The following is a 16,029-nucleotide window of genomic DNA, read 5'->3' as shown; positions in this document are numbered from 1 at the left end:
ATAAATACGGCGGTTATTCACTTTTTTCAAGACACTCCCTGCCGATGTCATTTGCAACTTTAGAATGACAAAAGAGCCACAGTAATTACCATATAAGAGGTGGTCGGTAGCACTTGAGGAGATTTACCCGGGCACATCAGCATCTTTGTGAAAGTAATCTTTTGCTGAACAGAAAATACATCCGACAAGTTAGCAGAGTGTAGAGCGAGGAGGGAGAAAAAAATTGTTAAATCCGATTGCGATTTCACACCAGTTATAAACGTCGTTAGAATTTGGTTTTCATGAGCTTATTGCAGCGAAATCCCCGTCCATGGTGTAGTAACTTTTACGAATATTTTTTTTTCAACCTTGTTTCCAAACTCGGATTGGATTATGAACATGAACTGATCTACGTGAACGTTGAGAGGATACAAAGATTTTTTATGAAATTCAATAAAATGGTGAAGACTGAATGAGAGTCGCGTATTTTGTGATTGTGTTGAGGCTTGACTTTGCCAAATTCTTTCAGGGTGAAATAATGTTAAAAACTGCGGAGGTCTCGGTCGTTGGATTCTCTTATCTCGTTCTCCAAGTGGCTGCGGTCGGAATTAAGCTATACATAGTGCAGTTAAAATTCATTCAGCGCTGCAACGAACCAGAAGCACGTTTGCAGTCGGCTATTTGGGCTGCGTTATATCTCTGCCGGACGTTACACCGGAAATGCGGTCAATCCGCCTTTTGTGCCTCTGATTTAATATCCAATAATTGTTGCTGCATTCACACGTGAGGAGAATGGAACGTAATAAAATTAGATGAAATTTTACTCACCGGTTGTTCCCTCCGAGTTTCAGACTCTGCAACATATCAAATAATCATCCCATTTATTTATGCCCTGAACTTCTCCGTGGTGGAAATGAAAACTGACAAGGAAGGTATCCCAGTTCGACCTCTCCGATTTGATGTCTTTTATAATATGTTATAGTAGACTAAAAACTCAGTGACGCGTTTTTTTTATTTTTTTTTATTTTTGTGTGCCATTAAACACTTTAAGAGGAGAAACTACTTTTCAAAGTAAGGCATGTCAAGGGTCGATTTGGCAGGTTGTTTTTTTTTTTAATTCTCAATTGAGAAAATGACCTTTTTCATTTCTCGTTATGAGAAAACTTGTTCAGTTGAAATGGTTGAAAAATATTTTGTTCTTGTCGGTGAAAGTGCGAAATCACCCCTCGACATGCTTTAATTTGTAGGGTGGTTTCGCCCACTTAAAGTGTTTGATGGCAGACAAAAAAAAAAAAAAACAAGACGTGTCACTGAGTTTTTAGTCTACTATAACATATTATAAAAGATATCAAATCGGAGAGATCGAACTTGGATACCTTCCTTGTCAGTTTGATTCACTCCCGCACTCTCTGCGACAGGCTGCAAGGATCACTTTACCTCGTACGTGGATGCCGAAATAACATTCGGCTCTGTTCCCGGCAGCATCCGACGCGATGTATCGTACATTGTGGTTTCCTGCGTACAGAAGCTCTCCAGGTTCCTGGTTGTGGTGGCAAAATCAGTGAACAGTGACGATTCATGATTGAAAGACAAAATGAATAGATATACACGATGACATTTCCGATAATTTCGTTTCTACGGGTTCTAATAATTCACTAATGAAGTGAGCGATTAAAAAAAAAATCACGAATATTTGACGAGTCTACCTCGTTAAGAGACCATAAAATCCTAATCTAATTTCGAGTTTAATTATTTAATTATTGGTAATTGGAAGCAAACTTTCGGTGGGCTACGCTTCGAAATTAGCATGTAACAAGGGGAGGGATGATTGCCGAATCTTTCGTTGATGGAGGTCATTTGAAAAGTGGATGAGAAGAAAAGAATTGGGAGGATGAAAGTGAGCTCGAATAACCCTACACCAATAATATTAATGGACGGACTCCGATGGCTTTGCGATTAATTCCACCTCCGGCACTGGATTGATTTATGAAAAGTTCCCGGGGCTAACTTCTGTCGAGTTTCTTCACGACGATACAATCGAGGAAGAATTCGAGCAGACGATAAAGTAAATAAGAATTAGGTAAGTGAATTTTACCGTTTCCAGGAGCACGGCAAGTGGTTTCATACTCACCCTTGATTTGTACGTCTGTTCAACTTTGACGTTGTCAGTGATGATCGGCTCCGGCCAAAAGACACTCCGCGATCCCTCGCCAGGATTTAACCGGACTTCGAAGGACTTCGGGCAGCCGATAATCTTCGGACTTTCTGTGTCTGATGAACGAGATTCGAGTTGAGTAAAATTTTTGTTGAAATCGCAGTTTAATCGGATAATATATGCATTAACCAATGTCTCGTTTAGCGCCAGTAAATGCTTCGACTTCGCTTGAGTTTCCCCTTTGTACACGCATTAGAAATATGCAAATAGCTCCTTCGCAACGTATCTAGTTGAATAAACTTGTAAGCTTGATTAAGTGGCGCTTTTGCCTCTAGGGACAATAAATTAACCCACTCTCATTGCGCTCTGCACTGTAGAACATTAATATTTCTGTACTGATCTCGATTCTGATATATCACCTGTATGAGCGACCGCCATTTTATCGCATCATTGTTTCGGGCGGTAATTATTTAGATAAAAGTGACCGATTTTATTAACAGGCAAAGATAAAACGGTTCGATAAAATGTGAACGGGAAATTTTCCACTGCAAAACACACCGTCACCATCTTTCAGGTTCGTATCTTGCGAGTCTCATCAACGAACAGCGCTTGCAGTTAAGGGGTTGTTAAATGTTCAACCGAACGAGGAAGACAACTGCGGGATCTCGATTACACCGGATAATTGCATTGCCGTTAATTGAGATAATTTTGTAACGATTCCGCGATAGCTGAATCAGAATTAATTTGAAACTTTGGAGCAAGACATCGCGATTGTATAAATACTCATTTCCACGCTGCAGTGCGACCCTTGTTTCGTATACTAATTTTCCGTTATTAGTTCTCAACTTCTTCCCTCGTTCCTGTTTCTCAAATTATCGCGTATCTCTGCACACGCGTATAGAAAACGACGAGAAAATAAAGAATTTAATCAGAGAGCCGTTACAGCATTTCAGCAGGAATACCGGCATATCTAAATTAGATGCATAATTCAATGCTATTCCAGAAAACTCATACATGTTAAAACGTAAGTACAGAGAAAGTCTGAGCGTTTCAAAAATACCACGCTCAACTTTACCTTGAACGTAATATCTCTGAAAAATCCTCTTGAGATCTGTGAATTGGAATTTTTCATGCATGTTAAATAAAAATAATATCAAACAAAACTTGTTTGCTAACCTCGTCTATTTCACAGGAATAAGCTTTTAACGGTAAAATTTATGTCAATCAGAATTCCGCCAACATCGTAAATACGATATCGGTTTTCTACACGGAAATTAGTTGCTCGAGGCAATGCAACGTGATCAGTGTAAGTGGCAAAAATAAAACCAATATCGAAATGAAAAAAAAAAAAAACATAAACAAAAAATCAATAAATGAGACTAGAAGTGCGTTCGTATTTTACAAAAAATTGTGAAAAACATCAGTAGGTATATAATATGCGAGTCTTTCTTTTTCTCTTATTCCTCTGACCGTTGAAGGCAGAAATAACGGGCGAGTCCTTATTCGCCTCAAGTACCATCGAACGAGGAGTGTCAAGGTACTTAATTAACGAACAGGAAGTGAATCCGGAGAGAATCTCTCAGGTACAAAATTACCTGGGAAACTTTTCCGTCAATGTATCCACGCGTTATTACCGTTCTTAAAACTATTGTCGTCATCCCGCGTGGGAGAAATGGTGTTTGCAGACATCGTCATGATGCCCCATGAACCAAACGCTGCCCGTCGTATCGCCCACCGGGAGCTTTACACGTTCATTCGAAAATTCAACGGGTTACGAAATCCGATGCGAACGCCTTACGCAGATTGCAGTGTCCGCATTGCACGCCTTGCGGTTCTTATTGCGTTTATTACAACCGGTACATTACCCGGCACACCGAGTGCGTTAGTCTTACGCACGGCCTATTTCGGTCAATGAGCTTAGCTCGGCCGCACAGGCACGTGCCGAATTCCAATAGGGTTGCATCACTCGAAATTTGAACTTAATATCTGGCAAAGTGTATATGGGCGGTAGTAGACGCCCTAAGGTAGATGTGTGCACGCGTGTATGTGTATCGTATACGACAACGACGCAATTGTTAACAGGTCGTTAAATTCGACCCCACGTCATGCGAGCCGCTATGGTCCTAATGAATTCAAATTAATTCCACCGAACTCCTCGCGAATCGAGTCATACATGTTTGATATCACATGAATTATAGGCGTCTTGCTCCGCGGTGTTGTCGACTTTTTTTTTTTTTTTTTGTCTCTCTTTCTCTTTTTCTTCAGCTTGCGTCTTACATTTATATTTTTCAATACTATTGACTTCGTGGAATCCGAAGGAAATCATTTTCGCCACCCACTCGCAGAACGCTGCGGGATCGGAGTTTCGAGATCGTTTCAATTCATTTCCGGATTTTTTTTTTTTTTTTTTGGTGCCCCGAGGCACGCGCACACATCTACACGTGTCGCAACCCGCGTAAGCGACGTAATAACCTGCACTCGGATAAAACCTCAGGACCTGACACATCCACGTCCCATGTTCATGGCTCTTGGCTTTATCTCTCTGACGGCGAGGTTCGTGTCTGACAACTCTAGTTCAGGGTTCATCTCGCCCTAGCTGAGACACTGAATAAATCGCGCTGCAGCACCGGCAACGGTGATATCTGCAGATTTGCGAGAAAAAATGTGATAGCAAATTTATACCCCTTGCCACGAGTCGATGGCTGAGTTTTTTCTTCAATTTTTTCTCTTCCCCAGTTATTTGACGAAGGTTCGTTACGTTTGATCCACAACATCGATTTGCCGAATTCCACGAAAACTTTGTACTCACCTCGAACGCGTATGACGATTCGACACGAGCTTGTGTAATTCGAAACCGGAGACCACGCGGTGAAGGTAACGATGTTTGTACCGGGTCCCAAGTCAGCGTGCAGCTCTTTGCCCCAGGAGGGGGAAGCATTGACGTACCTGAAACATGCACAGTAGGGGATATACCTAGATAGATGCAGCAGATTAGGTTTTCAAGATCGAGAATCCGATCTGGAGAAACGATTTTTGACAGTATAATTGGCCCGCGAGAGGGTTTCGCAACCAGAGACAAGCCTTCGCGGGGTCACGTTTCGCTGACGGTTATACATGTAGTAGGTAGGTACTTGGCATGCGTGAGCCTAGGCAGCCTGTCCCTTGTAATTACGAACCGGCCTGACATTCTTAAATACTATAATTAAGACGAGACTACCGTGTAAATACGCTGCCGCGAGATGATAATTCGTCGAAATCCTTTCGTGTGTTAAAAGTTTTAAATTTATCGCCATAAGATAACATGCGAGATGCCGCTTTCACTTTGCGATGCAGACCAGCGCGTTGCACGCATTGAGTATGCACAGCGGCCGATTATTATAGGTGTTTTCTAACGCTGACGATCGCTCAAAACTGATGGATGCAATTTGTATCAACGTCCCCGAAGCTTGCCAACGCATAGAATATGAAATATCGTCTGTCGCGCCGCGTTTGTCGCGACATATATTATGAAGACGGTGATCCGAGTACACGGATGTGAGCAGCCGCCTTCGCCATTGCTTCAATTAACTTTTGTCCAACTGGTACCGCGGACCAGCACACGTACTTTGATTGGAAAATGCTTTCGATCTCCGGAGGAGAATATCGGTAGCATCACTGATGCCGCGGATCAGCTGTCGTAACTTATACGCGGACCACCGACCCTGCACGAATCATGGTTGAAACAGATTTGACTGATGCCGGCTTTGCATATAAACGGCTATCAAATGGGATTATCCGTGATTGATGTTAAACACGACGGGGCGGTCGAGTTCTCGCTAGCCAAACTCTAAGCTCGTACGGAATTCTCATTGTACGGTGAACATCTCAGTTATAATGCAGTCCTGCATGAAACATCAAGCCGAGATTTAGATACGGTAGATATTATACGGTCAACATCTGTGTTCAATCGACCTACCGTCTAACTATTCATCTCAACGAAAGTGATACACTTGCGCCGTTTCATTCTTAACGTGCACTCACTGACACGCTCTTCGAATTAATAATTCCTCTCGGTATTCAAATTTTCATGTTTCCGATGTCGACGCGCTTCTTTCACTGTTCGGTTTCACGCGATTTATTTTTACATTGATCAAAGGTAAGCCAATAATTTTCAAGCAAGTTTCAACGAAGACCGAATTTCGAACCATTAGAGCGCCGAGAGAATCCGGACTTCGGATGGAGCGCTCTACTTGAGACTAATTACGGAGTGAGTGGTCCATTTGATAATATTGAAGAGTATATTCCCGTTTATGATGTTCACGCAGTTCTTTGAACCCTCGGCGTTGATTTTATGATTGATGAAGAGAGGTAGAAAATACTCACCTCCACCAGTCCATATTAGACTTTGGCTGTGCGAACGAGACTCTAGCCGTGCTTCGCCTGGCTGGTAGTTCGACGTCGATGTCGTTCGGACACCTGATAAATGGCCTCGGCATAGCTGAAACACGGGCGACAAATGTAGTTGGACATGTCGCATGATTCTTCACAAAATACACGTACAGATACGTATGTCGTATACGCTGTAAGTGTTAGCTTACTCTCCGCCACGCTACCCGAAAGATTGGAAAGAGGGAGAGAGATGGAGAGATAAAGACACCATCCTTGATTACTTACTTATTTATTATTTATTTCTCAATCTATCCACGCGTGCCGTGAACTTAACTGTGAGATAAACATTAGTCGGACACCCTTCTACGCGCGCATGTTGCTGCTACGCGTACGTGACACGAATCGTTTATCAAACGTGGAACAGCGGCAGCATCACACCCGTCCGATTGCCACACAGCGCTCGTAAAGCTCGGAAAACAATTACAACTAAATAAGTATTATATACGTGACGGTGATTCGCTCGAGATTTTGTCCGACGTTTAGCCAGTGGGGAAAGCATACTCCGGTTGCTCCGGTACAAAGCTTTGGAAATCACGTCACAAACTTGGAACCGAAATGATCCTGATACTTGTAATGAAGAATTAGCCAAGTCACCAGTGAGGACGAAAGTGAATATCGTGAAACGCGCCTCGTCATGCAAGCTATGAATGCGGATGGAAGTACGTGGGACAGTCCAAAGTACCCACTTGAGGGAAACCAAGGAACACGTGCTGGTGAATTTACTCGTTGAAGGTACGTAAGCCGATAAATTCGCGAGCGCGAAATGAAAGTTTGAATTCGAGATGGTGCAGAGGCGTGGTTGAATCTCGTTAGCTTGACAGTTGAAAACAAGCCGGAGGTTTAACCGGAGCGCGTTGCATTGGACGTGGTGAAAATAAATTTGAGAAGCGGAAACCAAGAGGGATTTAAAAAGTTTAAAAGTTAAATCCGCGAGCAAGTGCCGCGGGGAGCGGCGTAGAGACGCTGGAAGCTCGTTAAGGTGTTCTGTTAACTTAACTACTCGTTAACCACGGGCGGGCTGCGCGCAAAATGAGGCAATTATAAAAACAATCACGAGCTCGTACTCCGAATATCAATATTCCGCATGACGCATTTACTGTTCTTTTTACACCATCAACCCCGTCCGAGGTTTAATCGACACCTCGCGGAAATCCATCACCGACTCGCAGAAAGTCTAGTTTCGTGAGCCGACTCAGCTCGAACCTATTCTAACTATTTCCGTGCGAACGAATAGATCCACTCACTCTGACAGGATGGTTCTTTGCCGTTCCATTTGCCCCCTGATGTGCAGTGCCGCACGTGCGGACCCTCCAGTCTGAACCCTCGTCTGCATCTCACGTGGCACTTGGCGCCTTGCGGATAGTCCAAAGCCCTGGACGGTTGTCCGGGACATCTGATCTGGAAACGGAAGTTCGGGGTAAACGCCTAGAACGAAGTGACTACGGTAACCAAGCGCCTGTCGCCTGACGCGAGGTTCTCCTTTGAGCGAGAAAATTAATGCATTTGTAATTAACGCTCACGTCGGCGTAACGAGGTATTTCCATGGCTCGGCAGCGAGATTCTCGTGGCACACAAGTTCGCTGGTCGGAAGCCAGGACCTCGTCGTCGCTGCAGGCGCAATAGAAACTTCCGACGGTATTCACGCAGTCTCCATTACAGCCGACGTTGCGGTCCAAGCACTCGTTGACATCTTGGCACCGAAAATTATTCCTGCAGGGCGAAAAAGGTTACGGTCATTAACCGTAATCATCACTGGCTAATTATTGTTCAACAAAATTTTCCGGCCACCTTGGATTCACAGTGAAACCAGTTCTGCAAGTACATTTGTATGAGCCTATTGTGTTCACGCAGTCATGAGCGCAGCCTCCGTTGTTCCACTCGCACTCGTTGATGTCTGTAAGAACGATACTAAGTTTAGTCGAAGGTGTTGAATTCGTGGATTTACAGATGAAATTTGTGACCGTCGCTCACCGATGCAGGTATCTTCGTGGGACTGGAAACCAACGGTGCAAGCACATCTGTAGGATCCTTCGGTATTTATGCAACGACCTTTACAAGGTGTTCCTATCGCGCACTCGTCTATATCTGCAAGCATTGAATTGCCTTTAATTGAGCAAGACGTTAGACGCTATTTGGAATCACGTCTAATGTGTTGCCGTTAACGAACGATCAACTGACCTACGCAAATACCCTCTCGAAATTCGAAACCTGGAGCGCATTCGCAGCGAAAGCTTCCCATGGTATTGATGCAACGACTCTTTTCACAAACTTCGGTCAGGCATTCATCGATATCTAGAGCACGTTAATTAAATTGAAGGTTAATTAAAGGTTCTAGGAATTGGCAATGATCCGGGGACGGGAAAGAGTTTTAATTGAAAAACTTAGGAATCCCTACCAATGCAGGAATCGTTCTTCCTGATGAATCCATCCCTGCATCGACACTCGTACGAACCAGGGGTGTTGATGCACAGTTGATCACAGCTGTGTGGGCCGGTAGCGCACTCGTCGACGTCGACACAAGCGGAGAAGTTGGTACTGTGAACTCGGTAACTTTCCTTGCAGTAGCAGATCGCTCTCCCATTGTCACTCCTGCACAGCTGTTCACACCCGCCGTTGTTAGGGTCGCAGGCATTCGGGAAGTGGCAAACTTTGCCTCGCAAATCAAGCCCTGAGGGACAATCGCAGAAGTATGAACCCGGCGTATTGAAACAGTGATGAGAGCATCCGCCGTTGTCGAGTTGACACTCATCGATATCGCTGCAGGTTCTCAAGTTCGCAGTCAAGTAGTAACCGAACGGACACGTACAGTGAAAACTTCCGTTCTTGTTTGTGCAAATATCCGAACACCCGCCGTTTTTGGTAGCACACTCGTCGATGTCGACACAGCTACGGTAGTCATGAGACAAACGGTAACCCTTCCGACAGCTGCACTTGAACGTACCGTCCAGATTTATGCAGATCTCCGAACATCCACCATTGTTTGTCAAACACTCGTTTACGTCGGAACAAGTCCTTCCGTCGATCGAAAGTTCCAGGCCGATTGGACAGCTGCACCTTACTCCACCAGGAATGTTGAAACACGCGTGTGAACATCCGCCGTTTCTGATCTCACATTCGTCTATGTCGACGCACAATCCGGAATCTGATAATTTGTGACCGTCTGGACAAATGCATTTCCATGATCCCGCTGTGTTCAGGCATTCGTGCGAACAACGAGCTATTCCACTGTTACACTCATCGATGTCTTTGCAAGTCCTTTCGTCATTCATCAGGTCGTACCCTTCGGGACACGAGCAATGGTACCCGCCAGCTGTGTTGACGCATCCGTTTGAGCATCCGCCATTCCTTTCACTGCACTCATCGATATCCAGACAGGTTGCATTATCGGTGTGCAAGTAGTGACCGTCGTAGCACTTGCAAATATAACTTCCTAGCAGGTTCAAACAGTCATGAGAACAGTTGTGTGATTGCCAAAGACACTCGTCCACATCGACACAAGTCTTCTTATCCTCCGGAAGTAGGATATACCCTGTCGGACATTGGCAATGATAGCTTCCGGGAAGGTTGATGCACCTGTGCGAGCAGCCTAATTCAATGTCGTTCTCGAATTCCGCGCACTCATCGATGTCGTGACAGGTCTTTCGATCCTTACCAAGTTTAAATCCTGGAGAGCAGGAGCACTCAGGAATGCCATCTTTGTTGTGACAGTGTTGCGAACAGTTTCCATTATTTTCACCGCACCCATTCACAACAGAACAAGTGCGATCGTCAGCGTTAAGCCTGTAACCGGATCTGCAAGTGCAGTGATGGGAGCCTATGGTGTTCACGCAGCTGTGAGAACACCCGCCATTCTCCACTGCGCATTCGTCAGTATCGTCGCACAGCGTCGAATCGTCGTCATTGATAGTGAAACCTCGATTACACCTGCACGCAAAGCCTCCGTCCTCGTTTACACATAGGTGGGTACAATTATCAAGGTTTTCATGACACTCGTCAATATCCACGCAGGTCACGAAGTCATCTTCTGATAATTTGTAGCCATTAAAACAAGAACAAGTCACGACACCGTGAACAAAGCTGCAGATATCCGAACATCCACCGTTATTTACGAGGCATTTGTCATTTTCGATGCAGTCGGTATCATTCGAGGTCAACAAGGTCATGCCCTCCGGACACGAGCAAGTAACAGTACTGTTTTCGTAGTCGCAGAAGTGTGAGCACCCGCCGTTATCGATAAAACACTTATCGATTTCTATGCACGTCTTACCGTCATCCTCTAACAGACTATAGTTCTCTGGACAGGCACACTCCATTCCGCCGTCGGTATTCGCGCAAAGATGCGAGCATCCTCCGTTGTTCCTTACACATTCGTTGATATCCTCACATGTTCTATCGTCTTTGCCAGTCTTGTATCCCACTGGGCATTTACATCTGTAGCTTCCAGGAGTATTGAAACATTCGTGAGAACATAGATCTTCAACGTTGTTTTCCTGCATGCATTCGTCGATGTCCTCACACGTTTTATTATCCGTTCCAAGTATAAATCCAACTGGACACTTACACCTGAACCCGTCGTCAGAACTTTCGCACGTATGCGAACACCCGTGATTAGATCCACAAAAATCAATCTCACGACAGGTCCGCCCATCGTCGTGAAGTACGTGTCCTTCGGGGCACGCGCAATCATAACCCGAGAAAACATTGATACATATGTGACTGCAATTGTGCTCAGCCAGGCACTCGTTGAAGTCAATGCACGTCTTGTTGTCTTTGCTGATGGTCAAGCTCTCCGGGCAGTAGCAAGAATACCCACCGTCAAAGTTTTCACACTCGTGCGAGCATCCGTGCGTTTTATTCAGGCACTCGTCAACATCCTCGCACGTATGTAGATCCGTTCCCAGCGCGTAGCCACTAGGACAGGAGCACTTGTAACTCCCCTCGAGGTTCACGCACTCATCCGAACACTCGTTCTCTTCTTGAGCACATTCGTTTATATCCTCACACGTGGTCCCATTTTCGGAAAGGGAGTAACCCGACGGACAGACGCATTTGTAGCCATCGTTATCACTCACACAATCATGGGAACAAGCCTGACCAAGTGAGGAACACTTGTCAATTATTTGACACGTCTTACCGTTGTCGCCAAGCGAATATCCCGGCGAACAAGCGCAGTGAAAACTGCCATGCCCGTTCACGCAGATGTGTGCACATTCGTGACCCTCGGTGCACTCGTCACGATCGACACAGGTGATGGAATCATTTGACAGGCGCAATCCCTCTGGGCATGAACACTCGTATGACCCCTCAGTATTAATGCAACTATCACTACACGTGTGGCCGAATTGGCACTCGTCGATATCGCGACAAGTTCTTTCATCGTCTCCAAGCTCGTAGCCCTCAGGGCACACACATCTGTAATCATCGTCCGCGTCGTTGACGCAGGTGTGTGAACAGTCGTGTCCCAAACTGCAACCATCCAGAGGTTCGCAAGTTCTGTCATCCTCTCCAAGGTCGTACTCGTCGGGACAGTCACAACCGTAGGTTCCTACCTCGTTCACACAAGTGTGAGAGCATCCGTGGTCACCTAAACACTCATCGATATCCTCACAGGTTTGATTATCCTTTCCCAAGGTGAATCCAGAGCCGCACGCACAGTGAAAACTCCCCACCTCGTTTACGCAGGTGTGCGAACACTGCTGAACCGTTTGGTCGGTGCACTCGTCAAAGTCTTGACACGTCTTATTGTCCGCGCTTAGTTCGAAGCCCTCCGGACAACCACAGCGAATTTCTCCATCCTCGTGTTCACAGACATGAGAACATCCGTGCGAACCATTGATACACGGGTTGTGAACTTCGCAAGATTTGTTTCCGGGACTTAGCTTCCATCCGGTTGGACAAGTGCAGTTATAGCTTCCAACAGTGTTTACACAACCGTGCGAACACTCGTGCCTGAAATCCTGGTCCTCGCATTCGTTTATATCCTGGCATGACTTTTCGTCGTCTAGAGAATAGAATCCCGAAGGACAAGTGCAGGTGTAACCTCCCGGGGTGTTGACGCAGCCATGCGAACAGCCGTGCATCAAAGCATCCGGCTCGCACTCGTCGATATCCTCGCACTCTGCTTCATCATCCTTAAGTCTGTATCCTGAGTGACATTTGCACTCATAACTGTTACCGTCCTGAACACATTCATGGGAGCACGGTGCACGGACGCATGGATCTGACTCCTCGCACGTAACTCCATCCTCTCCAAGAATCAATCCTTCCGGACAGACACACCGATATGTTCCTTGTTCGTTAACGCATTCGTGAGAACAGTCGTGGTCCTCTTCCGCGCACTCATCGATGTCCTGGCACTCACCGTTCTCGACTTGACGCAAACCCTCTGGGCACGCATCATCTCTACACGTCAATCCATCCCCTAGAAGCTTAAGTCCCTCTGGACAAATGCATTTGTAACTTCCTTGTGTATTTTCGCAATCGTGGGAACAGTCGTGCTCATCAGCTGCGCACTCGTCAAGGTCCTCACACGTCTTTCCATCCGTCGCCACAGTGAAACCTGAGGAACAGGTGCACGTTTCCGCTCCTTCTTCCATCACACATTTTTGTGGGCAATTCAAACCATCGCAACTGCTGTTTTTTTCACAGGTCCTTCCATCCGCACCCAGTGACCAACCCGTCAGACACGCACATCTGAAGAAACCATGTTCGTTAATGCAATCGTGTGAACAGTTATGCCCGCCCTCAGCACACTCATCTATATCTTCGCAGGTCCTACCATCCGATTCTATCGTAAGACCTAAAGGACAGCTGCACGTATAACTGCCATCAGTGTTCGTGCAGTTGTGCGAACACTCGTGAACTTTCGTTAAGCACTCGTTAACATCCTGACAAGTTCTTCCGTCTTCGCTCAAGGAAAAACCCAAAGAACAATTGCATCGATAGCTACCTTTCTCATTGACGCAATGATGAGAGCACTGGTGAACGTTTGTTAAACATTCATCCACATCGGTACACGTGTAACCATTTTCGTCGAGCGTATAGCCTGAATTGCATTGGCACTTCGGACCGCCTTCCGTGTTCACGCAATTGTGAGCACACTTCTGCTCCATATCGTTGCAGTCTTTCTTTGGCTCAACCTCGTGTTTCACCTCCTCGCAGGTCCTGTTGTCGGTACTCAAATTGAATCCAGATGGACAGCCGCACTGGTAGGACCCTTCGGCATTTATACAGGTATGTGAACACGGAGAAACTCCAGCCGTGCACTCGTCCACGTCCTTGCAGCTCTGTCCGTCATCTTCAATCTCGTACCCGGGTCGACAGGTGCAAATGTAACTTCCAAGCTCGTTGACGCACTCGTGTTCGCAGCCGTGAGGCTCACCCTCGTCACCCTCCAGGCACTCGTTGATGTCTGTAATAGAAGCATGAGCTGTTTGATCAACACGGCTCTTGCTGAAAACGCAATGTACTCATTATTGTGGCTACTCACCGATGCATTCGTCTTCTTCGTTCCTCCTGAACCCTTCCGAACACTCCCCGATTTCCGGTATATCCGTGATTCCCTCTTCGTAGTCATCGTACTGATCTTCGTCGTCATCTTCGGCATCGTAGTCCTCATCCTGAAGCAGTTTCGTTATCTTATTCGGCTTAACTGTGCACTTGTACGATCCCAGCGTGTTCTGACAATCCTTCTCGTCCCCGCAGACGTTTTGCTCGCTTTCGCACTCATTTATGTCTGTGAAGTAAAAATTAATAATTTTCCAGTTCTTCGCGAATTCGTAAATTTGTTTTCAACTCATAGGTGACTAGAGTTTAAATGAAGCGAAGCGTAAAACCGACCGTTGCATGTCTTCCAATTTTCCGCAAGAATGTAACCGTCGGGACAAAGACAGAAAACGCTCCCTGGCGTGTTCAAACAAGTATGTGAGCATCCCGCGTTTCCTTCGGCGCACTCATCGATATCTTCGCAAGTGTGATTGTCCGTGGCCAGCTTGTAACCTGGAAGATCCGTACAGGCACATTCATAGCTGCCATTATAGTTGCGGCAACTTCCCTGGCAGGGTCCGTGACCATTGTTCAACAGGCACTCGTTCACGTCTGTGTGTAGAAAACAACTCAATTGAATCGTGTTGTGTTTACGTTATGGCATTGTGTTCGGTGCCATGATGTGTTCAAACAGAAAGCTAATCTATTCTTACGTCCTCTTAGAGCTGAGAAACCTGTTTCACCGGGAACCATAACGATCTACTTTGAGCTTACACGAATGAATAGAAATGAAGAACTTCAACTAAACGGAGAGTTAGGAGTAAAAAACCCATCAGAGACCGGGCGGGGGGGGGGGGGGGGGGGCGAAAAGATGATTCCCAGCTTGTAAGTTCAAAGAACATGCACAGAACCCACAAGAGACCCTCCTTGATTAAAACCAGGTTGATGCGGCCCCCAATTGAATCGTTTCAAGCTCCAGGCAATCATGTACCGTTGTCTCAACACTCACTTTCTCTCGCTTTCTTTCTGTACTTTCTTCGCTTTTTTCTCTTTGATCAAATATTAAAATGGCGAAGGACGCAATGTTTGATCTGTCCTATCGGGTTAAGGGGCTTTGAATCAATAATCGTGTCTAAATTGCCTGCCTCCAAAACAGAGAGTCTTGGATTCCATCGATCTGCTTACCTTGACAAGAACGAGCATCTACATCGAGCTGATATCCCGGACGGCAGTCGCACCGGAAGGAGCCAGGATCATTATGACACAGGTCTGCACATCCTGCTGTACCATCGGCGCACTCGTCGATGTCTGTTTGAGGTAAATATACCAAAATTAAAAGTGACGTTACAGGTGTGAGGTACTTGTCCTGACGAAATTGTGTCTGACATTGGCTACGTCATGATTATAATATCAACAGACTGAAAACTGATTTACTAATCAAAGTAAAGCAACTCCAATTACTACAATATAAAGCATAAATTTCAGCAAAGAATGGAGTGAGTACAGATATTTAGATATCTAGGGACGATTGAATACAATGGCGGTACAAGTTTAGAAAGTTACGAATTCTTCGTGATTTTTTGTTACATCACTTTACACACTGACGTACGAGATGCCTAATTATCACAGTTAAAATAAATGTGAGGCGGAACAAGGAGAAGCATGACTTATGAGTTTAATTAATTCGTCAGTGAAGATTCCCGTGCAGTGGCAGTGATCAAATGTGTGTAAGTTCTGTTACACCGGAGTAGATAGTTTACACCTTGGATGTTCGCAATCAGAGGTACGCATCTCCTGTCCAGTTCAAGCGGGTTTTTTCAGTCGAGATCTTCTACACGATCAGATTAACATACAATGCTGCTGGCGCCTTTGGTCGCTTGGCTACGCTTCTCCTTTAGACCGAGCCGTCTCCCCCCAACGGAGCGAGTTTCTCACCTGAAAAGCCAAACCTAACACCACCGCGGGTCTCGTCGACTAATAGT

The 16,029-nt window shown here is 45.6% G+C and overlaps 1 protein-coding gene across 1 annotated transcript in view; it reads right to left on the bottom strand.

Annotated features, from left to right (window-relative positions):
- Positions 1-16,029, bottom strand: part of LOC124211684 (fibrillin-1) — a 62,926-nt gene that overhangs the window by 7,586 nt on the left and 39,311 nt on the right. The window contains exons 6-20 of the mRNA XM_046611006.2: positions 15,233-15,355; positions 14,402-14,659; positions 14,052-14,297; positions 8,958-13,973; positions 8,741-8,854; positions 8,534-8,647; positions 8,351-8,456; positions 8,083-8,272; positions 7,807-7,960; positions 6,497-6,611; positions 4,944-5,080; positions 2,111-2,250; positions 1,417-1,519; positions 808-833; positions 90-164 (exon numbers count right to left, since the gene is read on the bottom strand). Coding sequence (XP_046466962.1) covers positions 90-164; positions 808-833; positions 1,417-1,519; positions 2,111-2,250; positions 4,944-5,080; positions 6,497-6,611; positions 7,807-7,960; positions 8,083-8,272; positions 8,351-8,456; positions 8,534-8,647; positions 8,741-8,854; positions 8,958-13,973; positions 14,052-14,297; positions 14,402-14,659; positions 15,233-15,355 — 6,917 coding nt within the window. The remainder of the gene's footprint in view (positions 1-89; positions 165-807; positions 834-1,416; positions 1,520-2,110; positions 2,251-4,943; positions 5,081-6,496; positions 6,612-7,806; positions 7,961-8,082; positions 8,273-8,350; positions 8,457-8,533; positions 8,648-8,740; positions 8,855-8,957; positions 13,974-14,051; positions 14,298-14,401; positions 14,660-15,232; positions 15,356-16,029) is intronic.

The sequence above is a fragment of the Neodiprion pinetum genome, chromosome 2 (assembly GCF_021155775.2).
Source record: "Neodiprion pinetum isolate iyNeoPine1 chromosome 2, iyNeoPine1.2, whole genome shotgun sequence".
In the NCBI taxonomy this organism is placed as follows: Eukaryota; Metazoa; Arthropoda; class Insecta; order Hymenoptera; family Diprionidae; genus Neodiprion; species Neodiprion pinetum.
Note: the sequence above shows the minus strand (reverse complement) of the source record. Positions and strands in the feature narration are given on the sequence as shown.